This window comes from Trachemys scripta, chromosome 6 (genome assembly GCF_013100865.1).
Source record: "Trachemys scripta elegans isolate TJP31775 chromosome 6, CAS_Tse_1.0, whole genome shotgun sequence".
In the NCBI taxonomy this organism is placed as follows: domain Eukaryota; kingdom Metazoa; phylum Chordata; order Testudines; family Emydidae; genus Trachemys; species Trachemys scripta.
The window spans coordinates 98765431-98778364 of NC_048303.1; the positions used below are offsets into that span (position 1 = coordinate 98765431).

The 12934-nt window shown below is 40.0% G+C and overlaps 1 protein-coding gene across 1 annotated transcript in view; it reads right to left on the reverse strand.

The window, feature by feature from the left end:
• Window positions 1-12934, reverse strand: part of FOCAD (focadhesin) — a 194394-nt gene that overhangs the window by 119385 nt on the left and 62075 nt on the right. Inside the window, exon 11 of the mRNA XM_034774465.1 lies at window positions 9181-9438. Coding sequence (XP_034630356.1) covers window positions 9181-9438 — 258 coding nt within the window. The remainder of the gene's footprint in view (window positions 1-9180; window positions 9439-12934) is intronic.

Below are 12934 nucleotides of genomic sequence, written 5' to 3' on the forward strand. Positions count from 1 at the left end.
GACAAGCAGACTTGCAGTGCCTGTTTATTTCCTGGGCTAAGGAGTCTTTTACTTTATGCAATAATAAAGAATATTTTCAAAGCCAAAAAATCCATTTATTGAAAAGAAAAAAAAATTATTTATTGAAAAGAAACAAGGGGGTGGAGTGGGGAATGGTACAATCACAGATTCGCGTATGTCCTGTCTGGTGTGCTGTGCAGTGAGTGCTGCACTTCAGGACAGCTATACTGCATGGTGATGGGGGTTGAGTGCAGAGGGTAAGGGTTGTGGTTTTCAGGGCTGGGTGATGAAGATACTGTTGTTGGAGGCAGCTGGTGGCGTGAAGAACATGTAAGTCGGGGAAAGTGGGTTGGAGGTAACAGTGGGGCACAACGGAAAGAGTTTTGGGACAAGGGCTGGGGGGGGGGGGTGGCATTTGCGTTTGCGGTACTGCTCCTTCTGCATGGCTACGAGCTCCTGGATAGCGTCTGCTTGGCGCTCCAGGATGCTTATGAGCCGATCAGTGCTTTGTTGCCGGTGCTCCGTGCTTTGCCGCCGGTGCGCTGCGTTTTCCTGGCGGATCCTGCTTTCTCTCCCCCTCCAGTTCTGTGCTTTCTCATTCTCTTTAATAGATTGCCACATCGCGAAAAAGCAAAGAAGACATGCTGGAAGAAGTGGTCTCTTCCTGAGTCTTTGCAGTCTCTGAGCAGGCGATAAGAGGGACGGCTGAGGTCTCAAGGTTGATTCAGCTGTATAGGCAAAATGCAACATTTAACAGAGGCAGCATTGTTTATACCAGTCAGAGTAAGGATTTCCCCCGCACTTAAGGAGTAGAAAACACACAGGGTCTACACAATAGCATAATTTTCCCGTCCGAAACAGAGCACACATATCCCACGGGAGCCTCAAAATGGTGAGTAAGGGGGACTGATTGTTTCAGGGCTGCACTGTCCTCTCGGTTTCTGTGCCTTGGGGAGAGCCAACAGCTTCAGGGGGCATCTACGCTGAACACTGTCCCAACGTTTTCCACAGGAGTTCGTCCTGGATGATATCTCGCTGCTGAGGGTGACCTGGGAAGCAAGGGAGGGTCTTCTACTGCAATGCGGCTTCCGCCCTGGCACATATGCAGCTTGCCTGCATGCAGCAATGGTTCCCCCGCCCCTCGTGGCACAGTGGCGTGGATACGTTAGCCTGGCTGGGACAACCTGCACAAGCGCATTGCACACATTCTGGATGAGACATTCGAGGAGATTACCGAGGCCGATTACCACGATGTGATAAACCACATCAATGCACTATTCCGCATCTAGGCATGCATGCCTAACCCTCCTCTCCCAAAGAGCCCGCACCAAAAAAATTCCTTCCCGAAAAAAAAAACTGCTTACCGGGAACCTGCTCTTCTGTTTGTCCTCCACCAAGTACCGGCCGCTGCGACTGACTACCTTCCTCCTGGCTCGAGAAGAGCTCCTGGCTGCATGGCTCCAGGGATTCCGGGGTGTCTCCATCCAGCCCACCACTCTCACTCCCATTCTCCTCCTCCTGAACAGAGCAGATTGGCTCTAATCTCCTACACATCCAGGAAAGCACGAGTGGAAGAAGCACAGCCCTTTATAAAGAGATAGGGACTCAAGATTCATTTAGCTGGACAGGACAGAAGAAAGCCCAGAATTCATTTGGAGGTGCAGGGGGTAGAATTCTTTAACTAGGAAAGAGCCCAGAATTTACTAACTGGGAGATTATGTGGGGTGCGCATATCAGAATTGGTTTTGATGTTTGGAAGGCAGAGTTGGTAGAATTGATTAATTGATGTAGTATGAAAGTTCAGGAATTATTTTACTTGGGAGTGCAAAACTAGTTAATGGATGGGGAGAACTGATTTTATTTAGGAATGCAAAATGAATTAGGTACTATACACCACATGACTACCTGGCTTCCATGCTCCACCCTAGAAGCACTAGCAACACACTGGGAAAGTGATTCCAGTGTTATAGCTGCATAGGATGGACTGTTTGGTCCATTCAACCTGCTTTGAACCATTCCATGAAGCTGCTGTAGCAGCTCCTAACTAGTCTCCCCTTCTAGCCCTTGGTAACTGAAAAGGGAGTATGGCTAGAATAGTCCTTCGTCATGGTGACCCCCATGTCCCTTTGGAGCAATAAGCAGCCAGCATAAATCAGAGCAGCCTCAGGATTGCTCTATTTATGCCAGGCACTGGACCGAAGGCAGATGGCCCCAGGACTGGGGAGGCGCAGTGGTAGTTTAGTTCCACTTTTGCTTTACTCCCCCAGCACCACCTCGACCTTGCACTCTGCATAGCTCAGCCAGACGGAACAATCTGGCCCATAGTTTGTAAAAGGCCTTGGGATCTTTTGGGATGAAAAGTGCTATATAAATGTACAATGGTATTATTATGCAACCTTCCATACAAAGCATTCACATTTCCCTCATAGCACTAGTCTAGAGACTAACAGGGGATACATCCCCACAAAATTACACACCACAGTATACTACTTGTTCCAAGTTTGAAAAGATTACCTACAAGAATGACAACTATAATACTATTATGTGATACTAGTAAGAAGATACTTGAAGTAAGATATTTTACATTCTTTACAGAAAAGCATTTTAAAATGTACAATTATTTAAAACAAAAAGTCACTGTCTGCACAGTGCCTGTTTGTAGACCAAATGTGACCCAATTAGAGAACAACAAATAGTTATGGTTTGAGTTTCAGGTTTTATGTAGTAATTCCCAATCCATTTGGATCCACCTGCTGCTGGTCATTAGGGAAAAAAAAAGCCGATGTAATTTTAAACTTCACTTCATCATTGTGATAGGTCACTGGAGCTACTTGTGCCCAAATATTCCACAATATTAGCAGAGGTTATCCCCCTAGTCAGGAGGGCCCTCCTACTTACAGTGAAGACAGACCACCTAATCTAATGTTTGATTCTGCCTTTGTCAATCTTTACTATATTAGCACACAAAAGCCTATCCTTAAGGTTTAGTCATACAGTAAGCAAAGCAGGACACTTTATACTAGAAGTTACAGTCTGGGTCAAATTCTGCTCCATCACATCTCTATGAATCTGGTGTAACTCCACTGACTTGTATTTAAACTTCTCTCTGAATCTGTTAAATTGAAGTCAGTGAAGTTACTCCAGAGTTACACCAGTATCACTGAGAGCAGAATCTGTCTATAGGTCTTCAACTCAACTCATTCTGCCTAGGTATTGCAGTCTGCAGATTTCTGTAAGTTAATATTCTCTCTCTTTCTTTTTTAAAATTATTTCTTTATTGAATTTTGAACAACCATATTAAAAAGTTAGGAAGTGAGGCATTAACATTCACTGTTTCAAGTTGTGGAATGTACTATTATTTATCACACACACAGTTCAGCTACAGAGCATCTAATTCAATCTGAGGCTATGTCATGTGCCCTACATTTAAATTTGTTAGTAAACACATGTACCAATCAGAGAGAGGTTATTAACGTTTGTTTTAAATTCTGAAACTTAACCCATGAATGTCCTTGCAAGACGAAAACAGAGTTAATGACTATAAGGAGGAATGTAGTGTATTTCAATCAGCTCAGTTTCACCTTCAGGCACAATATTGCTCTAAGTTTAGTTTGCTTTTGCTTACCCTGCCCCTCCAATCTGGTTACGTATTTCTGAATTAATTGAAGACCTACTTTGGAAATGGATTTCCATTTATTAGACAACTGTTGCCAAGACAGAGTTATGTAAAGGAAGCAGACATCAGCAATATAACCCCCTCCTCTGCTAAACAAAATAATGCAACTGCATTAAGAAACATACCCAAATATAATGTCTTATAAATTTATCCATCACCACTGTCTTGAGATTACAATATCGTGTCTGGCCACCACCTTCTGTTGCCTATAAGCTTTACATTCTGCCACTGTTGTCATTATGATCAGCCATTCTCCCCTCACTTATATTACAGTTTTATATGCAATGTACGCTATGCCAATATTATTTGTCAGTGCTTTTGTGCTGTTCCTAGAATGCCCGTTTTAAAACCATGTGTATGCTTCCTGGAGCGAAGCACTAGATTTTGTTTGTTTTAAATGTGGCCTGATTCTGGTTATTACATCAAAGTTGTATTGTGTGAATAAAGTAAAAACGTTTGCCCCATCTTTCCTGTAACTGATAGCTCATACGAGCCACAGAGGAATGAGGTTTGCCTCGTAAGCATAAGAATTGACCGTGGAAGAAAAAGAACGATCTGAACCCTAGTTATCAATAAAGATCTTTTAGCTGATAATGTATTTCATATAAAAATTCTGAATCCATTATAGCTTACATTTTTAGATTAAAAGAAAGATTCTGTGATAAAAACCAGAGACCTTCTGCTAATAATAAATTCAACGATGAAACACTTTACAATTCAAATACCTAAGTTTTTCAAAATCCAAAATGCATTTTTATAGCAGCAATATGATGACCTGGGTTTAACCCGTATTCTGATCCGTGACTAAGCAAATAATTTATAACAGACTGCCACTGGCACAGTGCACATTACAGTACAAATCTTTGTATTTTCCCATTACTCAGCCTCAAAAGCAATTTTTAATCCTAAATGAAGGCCTCAAGCAAGGACATGCGAAGCCATTTGAGAAGGAAGGTTTAAAAAATTCCCCCAAATTCATCAAAGTAATTTACATTTATCTGTTTTGAATTAATACAGTATAAACTTTCCTCAAAGAGACACCTGCAGACTGCAATTCCCACCAAGCAGCACCACCACTATTTTGGAAAGTTGTCTAGTTAGAGTCACTTCAGGCTTTTCTGTTGCAAGTTGATTTTTTTTCAGGTGCAAAAGACTTATTTTCCTGATAAGTCTAGGGGTAGGATTTCCAAGTCATTGTTTTCCTTCCTCTATATACTCGAGGTCTTTGCAACCAGGTATTACGCAATCTAAGGGTGCTATCTGAAAAAACAAAAAAAAGCAAGGGTATTTTATACTGAACTGTTAGACAAGGATGTCTTTTAGGATTGGAGAGTGCAGGTGAGGGAAGCAATGGGAGTCCGGAGCCACGTGGCGCAACAGAGGCAGATTCTAGCAGGCCCTCTTGCCACAGAAATCTGAGGAGCTCCCTTATGTCTAACACCACTAGTGTAAGGTTCTGACTAGCTTATGTCCTTTTTGTCTTTGCTCTGTGATATGCAGCTGCTCTCTAGAAGGCAGAGAGGGATGGATATAACAGTTAAGAAGGACTAGGAATCTGTTGTGGTGTAAGGGGAGGGAGTCATTGGCACTCCTGGGAATCAAAACTACAGTGAGATACTAGGAATGATTAACAAAGCAATCATAGTTAGGGTGGAGCAAGATCGCTGGGAAAGAAAGAATGATACTTTGTTTTCTATTTTTCTCTTTCTCTCAATTGGACTACTCATGCTGAAAGTTAAGAACATGCAATCTTTACAGGATTGGGGCCTTAGACTGTAAGCTCCTGGGGGCAACCTGTGTTCTAACAGCTGTTCAATATAGCACACAGAACAATAAAAATAATAATCAAATCAAAGAATCAAATCCTTGTCCAAAGGACAGTCAGAACTAGCCTGCAGACTACACAGCTTCTTCTGGGAACTCTGCAAATACCAATTGCTGTCCAGTCTCTGTGCAAATAGTGTTACCTTGAATCTACAACTACCTGTGAACTCTCTGAGACAATATCTTATCAAACATTAGCTCAATGATAGTTGCATTAATTTTGTGCACAGCATGACATAAGAACTTCAAATAATAAAATGAACAAAAGATAGTATCTCCCCATTTAATTCACACAAATGCATGGAAATACAACAAGGGTGAATTACCAGATAACCTCTTTCCACTCCACTGATGGCTACATGGGGTTTGGAACGCACATTAGATGGGTTTGCTGACAGACTGAGGTGGATGTAACTCTTAGCTTTGATTTGCAATTTTGTCTACTTCTCTTTATTGCCATGTCTCTTGCTAATGTATTACATTCATTGTTTACTTCCAGACTTAATCAGCCTTATGGACACAGAAGTGGCAGCAAACTACCCCTCAAAATGCACATAGATCTTTTTCAAAGCACTGTACATGTGGGTTCCCTCTTGGTAGTCTGAGAGAAACCATGAGTAAAATGACTTCAGGGCGTTATCCAATTCCTGGAACCTCAACTACATTGCAAAGCAATGCATCCAAAGGGCTTTTTGTTGGTTTACACATAATACATTTTATCCTTTTTTCACAGTAGCGAGCTTGCAGTTCATGTAAATTAACACATTCTACAGATTCTTCCATGCCCACACAATGCTCATAAACTTGATGAGTAACTACAGAACAGGAGTTCGCAATCTTTTCCAGACTGAAAGCCATATTTTTTTTTTTATCTGTTGTCATATGTCTGAGAATGAAAGGGGTCAGCTAATATTTCCATGTGACCTGGCCAGCATATTTGAGGTCCAAAGCTTTTAAATCTGCCAAAAAATATAAATAAAAGGAATGTTTAAAAATGGGGGGGAGGGAGTCTAAACCTTTGAAGTGATGTGTTTTTTAAAAAAAGAAAAATATTTCAAAAACGTTATAGGAAAATTACAAACAAAGGAAAATCTCAAAAACCATGGCCAAAAACAAATACAAAGCTATAGGGGGAAAAAAAGACATGTGCAAAAGAAAAATACCAATCTCAAAAGAATCAAAATATCCAACAAAAAACAAACAAAAATTCATCTGCCCTCCAAACCCATGTGCATATGCAGCCCCTCCACTTGACAGAGAGAGAATAAGAAAAAATAAAAAAAAAAGACATAAGCACAAAGAACATTGAGAAGAGAAAAAGAGAGGAAGATGAATAATAGGAGTTCAATAGGTAACACAGTGCTAGTACCAGTACCAAAGGTATAGTTACCTCTGAATGCACTGCATGATGGCCCTGATCGAGCATGTGCTCAAATGTAAGCACTCAAGTACTCCCATTCAATTCAATGGATCAGGACCAGAGCACCCAGCACTCTACAGAAACAAGCCTCTACTCGTCAAACCACATGTTGCCAAATCCTGCTCTAAAGGGTGTGCAAACTAACATTTGAAACAGAAGTCAATTGAAGAAATGGACAAAAAGCTGGTCTTTATGTTACAAGAGTATCTCTAATTTTTAAAGGACTCTCTCTTGCTTTCCAACATATATGGCCATCCAACATCTTGACAGATGAAAGGAGATGTGACAAAGTCGGTCTGTCAGTGGTGCTTAGCAATGATGTCAGAAAAGAGCCCGATGCGTGAGTGGCAAACCTTCCCACTCTTCAGATGGAAGTTGAAGCATACGCTGCTTCCTGGCTCGCCTGGGCTCTCTGATGGCTCTCCGCAGTGACTGCACCAGTCTAAACCCAGCTTCTCCAAACTGAACTATTGTGGGCAGGATTTTCCCAGGTGTCACTAGGAATGCTGAATTTCTTGAGGCCTTGCTTCACCTTGTCACTGTAACAGTGTTTTGGCCTTCCTTTGCATCGTGAGCAGTTCTTAAGTTGTTCATAGAGCACAGCCTTCGGGAGACGATCTTGAGGCATGCACTCCATGTCTCCCAACCAGCAAAGCCTGCATAGACTGTAGGCCAGTTCTATCAAGGATTTCATTATTAGTGATTCATTGGTGCAAAGTAATTCTAAGGATTTTTCTAAGACAGCGGAGGGAAAACTGTTCAATCTCTGCTCCTGCTTGGAATACGCAACCCAGATTTCACAAGTGTGAAGGAGGGTACTAAGGACACAAACCTGATAAACAGACACCTTTTTGTTCAGGGTTAGCAACTTGTTACAAAGACTTGAGGTAAGTTTGCCAAAGGTAACTTAAGCTTTGCTGATTTTAGCATCAAGTTCCCTATCAAGGTTAAGTGAACTGGTAAGAATTGCACCAAGACAGCAGAAGTGATCCATGTTGTTCAACATACAAACATGAATATTTTATAATCTACTGTATTGCCTTCGTTTAGTACCCTTGACTTAAATAATACACACATGACAATCTGGTGTTATGATTGCTAAATTATAAAGCCTGGTATCTATTTTTGTCTTTCAACTTATGCAGATATGTATATGGATATTGTGAAAAACCTGGCTTGAATTTAGAGAGAGTGAAGCAGACAAAAAGATAGCACAGACTATTCAGGTAATTTTGAAATGTAAGTATACAGACATCAAGCGACTCTGAGATCATCACAGTAACCACAAGAGGGCTGTGATTTATGAGGTCATGAGAAGCCAGAAATGGCTTAGTAGACTTTTCTCAATTTTCTTGCATTGTATTCTTTATATATATTGGATAAGACCACAAATAAAAGTCATTTTTCTAACCTTGCACAGCTTACAACTAAAAAAAAAAAAAAAAAAAAGAGAGAAAAATAATCTAAAAAGGAGATCATTACAAAAAGGTGAATGTGCTAAAGCATAAACACGTTATAGTTTGGAAAACCTTTTTCTAATTAAAGTTTCAAAAGTTACCACAAAAATACCTCAACTCCATTTTGGACTTACTCCCCAGAACATTCAAATAGACATATAGCTAAAAGTTCCTATTAAAGGTCTCACAATACTTCACAAACTTTAGTTAATCCGTACTACTTCCCCTACAGATTAGCCCACTTTTACAGACTGGAAAAATTGCAGCTCTAGTGGCCCAAGTTCACACAGCAAGTTGATGACAGAACCAGGAATAGAAGACATATCTCCCACTTCCTCATGACATGCTCTAAATATAAAACTAGTGAAAACAAAGGGCATAATTCTCCATTCTGTCACACCAATATCAGAGTGGCGTAACACCACTTCCAACACAGTAACACTTTAATAAAAATGCTTTTATAACTTCAGTGATTCACTACTTATAAAGGGCAAATTCAAGACAGTTACCACTGTGCAGCCACCAGAATGAAAAAGTCACAACTCTCAGAACTTATTCTATTTTGGTTTATTTTTTAAAAACATCCCCCTTATTATATTGCATTCCACACCCTGAAAAATTAAAAACTCTTCAGTTACTGCACAGCGGTAAACGATTTCTCTCTTCACCAACATTAAATAAAAAAGGCTAGTGAGCAATTTAACACAGACACAAAGAGCGCCTTAACCACACCACCCATATGCACTCAATGAACACTGCTGGTGGAAACACAACAGAGCAATCCATTAATGGTCAGATTTTACCTGAGAGGAATCTGCCTTGGCTATATCCACAGTAGCACTCAGTACTCCACGAAGACTCTCTCCATTTTCTTGAACCAGGAGATAAGCAAGTAGAAGGAAAACATGAGTGGGGACTTGATTCATAATAGGTAGCAGTGATTTAATGGAAGACAACCAGGTAAGCACTGCAGACTTCTCTTTCATGTGTTCTAGGATCCTCCAGGTTGTATACAATAAATTGTACGTACTGGTTATAGGAAAGATGACCTTGCAGGATGACTGGAAAACACAGACAAATTAGTACCATGAAAGATTAAGTACAAATCTTGAAAAACAAAAAAGTAACAAATCCAAATTTTCCCACCTAAACTTTTTGTTTGAGATACCCTATTCCTTAAAGAAAAAAAAATTAATTAAATCACTAAAGCTCTCTTTTTTTACTTGCTTGTCCATGGGTTCTGCCACTGTTTTGACGTTCCCCTCTGCTAAGCAGCAGTCATCACTATTCCTGCTGATAATTATGGTTCTATTTCCCAACTGAAGTGGAGACAATGAAACTGGAGTATATTAAAAGTACCTGTTTCTGACAAAGTGCTTGCCATTTTGGAGACTGCGTCATGTTGCTTTAAACTGCCAGGTTATGAATTGAAAGAGAAAATGTAAGTTACTTGTGACCTGTTATGCTTTTGGTTTACTTTTTTGCATTTCATCCAGCTTTGGACAATAATACTAAACTAACCAATGTTATTTTTCAGTTCTTGTGTTCCAGCACAGGTGTAGTTGTGTAATATTTGGGTTGGAAATAACAGAGAAAGATAAAAATCCCAACAAGAATCAGTTAGCTATTTCTTTTTTAAATCATGGAACAGTTTCAATTCATATTATTGTTAATTAAAAGATAACACTAATTCAGAACATAAACTACCTGACATTTTTTATTAAAACTGGATTCTCTTATAAAAGGAAATGTTTTCCAAGTGTTCTTCCACACCCAATTCTAGATTACAACTGAGAGGCAGCCTTAGGGGAGGAAGCATTTAGATGCAATACATTTTATATATGAAGCAAGTAAGGAATGAATTTGAAAGGAGGTTTCCAGCTGGAAACTAGAAATTGACCCATAATTCAGACTCAGTCAGGGTCAGGACTTGTTCACTCTTGAATTTCCAAGTGGAAGAGATATTCTGTATCAGCAGCTATAGCAGTTCTACATAAATCTTCACACCTTAACTTTAATCACATTGTTTAATGTAATGTAAATTTATTTTGATTAATGAGAACTATAATGTCCCTGTACTTTAAATAACCTTTTTAGAATAGCATTTAAATTAGAATTAACTCTTACTCCAATATTTATTCCATCAGTTATTGTATGTGAAAAATGCAACAACCTGCAACCCACTGTTCCTTTGTCGGATGAGATCACTTAGAGCCAAATTCTCCCCTCAGATACACCCAGGGGGTCTCATTTACTTCAGCTGCTATCATAGAGGCTGATTTAAGATCAGAATGTAGCCTGATGAGAAAGTTCAGGATCTTTAGGTTCTATTGTTAGGGACCTGATCCGGCAGGGTATTGGCTTACTTCAGCTCCCTCAGGCATCTGAAAATCAGGATCAGTCCCTAAGATGTAATTTCACTATAGCTGAAACCAATACTAGAATTGAGGGGCACAGGTGGTTATACCCACACCTCAAATTTCTCAAGCTGAAAAAAAGCTGGAACACCCTAAGTGTTTTGGAGTTTAGAAAGGAAAAATATATAATCACTGCCATTCCAGTCGGAGGACTGCCCTGGACAGAAATCTAACTGGGCAACTTCCACTGGAACTTTGCAAGCACTGACAGAAAATATACCCCTTACTGGCGGAGACAGATCAGTTTTATTGTTGCATTTTTCAAAATATTTGAAAAAACAAAAAACAAAACCAGAGTTCAGGCATGTTTTCTACTGAATCCTGTGATTCAGAGACTGTTCTCTGGAGATGTGTTTGTTTTCCTTACCATTAAACAGCAGGAACAGTAGTAACCTACACAGGCATATAACATTCTCTCACAATGACTTACTCCCTTTCTGACACATTGTTCTCTTGGGAAGAGAGGGGAGGGAGTCTCAGCATTTAATCGGAACAATTTCATTTGTATTTGTGCATTTCACTAAAATGAACAATGACTGTGGTGGTAATAATTTCTACATAATAACTATATGCAGTGGAGCTGGAAAAATACAAGCCCTTATGTTACAATGATTCTCCTCCCCTCTAGAGAATCATGTCCCTTTCCCCTTCACATTTTTGGGAGTGCTATTGTTTATTCATAGAAAATTTGCCAGAAAGTTTAGTCATGGTAAGCATTAACATTTAGCAGCTCAGTATTTGTTTACTGCGCTCTGACAATGTGTTCCATGTTGCATTGTACAAAGACTATGACAGGACGCTGTCCCAAGGGTTTACAATCTCATTTAGATAGGCAGTACAGACGCAGCATACATGTGCCAGTGCCTTTTACTGAATGAAGTAATTGCTCAGTTGTATGTCATAGTAGTAAAGGACCTAACTAATGGAGATTCTTCTGTCTTAAGTGGTAAAGGCTTCTGCTGTCAGAGAAGGAGGATTCAAGTTGTAGCCCCATGTTGCTACGATTTGTGAGCAGCAAAGCAGAAGTCAAGTAGTTGTAAGTGCCCACAAACTGGTTACAATATACCAGGTGGGCAAAGAAGGATCTCATTTCATGGTTAATATTATTGATTGAAAAATGTGGTGGCACATTACTGAGGCTTTGCTGAACGAGAGAATTTATAGGAGTATGAATGGAGAGAGGATTCTGGTTCAGAAAAAGCAACCCTGTCTCCAGAAGAGGTGACAGCCCAGAAAAAGACTCAAAGAGGTGAGTGAGAGAAAGATGAAGGGAGCTGGTAAGGTTGTGCAGAGCAACGAGGTATTCTCTGATTGTGAGCCCCTGGAGGCAGGGACTGTTATTTTGTTACAGCATCTGCCACAGTGGAGTTCTAATTCTTATTGGAATCTCTGACTACGAGGGCAGTCTGTTTGTTAAATCACAGGAAGAAAGGAGAGCAGAATAGCAGGCAAGAGCAGACTTAAGTAAAACCTTGAGGGCCTGTACTAGGAACCTCACTGATACAAGAGGAGACGGTTACCAGTTAAGGATCAAAGAAGGGATGGGATGTGGTCTAGAAGGGAAAAAGCTATTCACAGAAGCATTCTGGGTGGGCTGGAGGACAGAGATTAGAAGCTCAGAGACCTAGCAAATTAGAGAAGTTGAGGCAAGAAACAAAGACGACACTGATAAGGGTTTTCCCTGTAGGAACAGAGCACAAAGCACGAAAAAGAACACATGTGGAAATTCCATTAAAGATTATATTCTGTTAGTGATTTGATTCTGGTACACAAATTCACCAAGCATGTGGGAACACACACAAAATTACATTCCTGGTCCTAAAGTTAAGAAATATCATATCATCAAGGTACTAGTTAAGTCCACATTACACTCACACCTTGAATACTGCATGCCATTCTGGTCACCCGATCTCAAAGAAGATATAGTAGAAATGGAAAAGGTACAGAGAAGGGCAACAAAAATGATCAGGGCTATGAAACAGCTTCCATATGAGAAGAGATTAAAAAGACTGAACTGTTCAAGCTTAGAAAAGAGATGACTAAGGGGGAATATGATAGAGGATTATAAAATCATGAATAGTGTGGAGAAAGTGAATAAGAAAGTGTTATTTACCCCTTGACATAACACAAGAACCAGGGT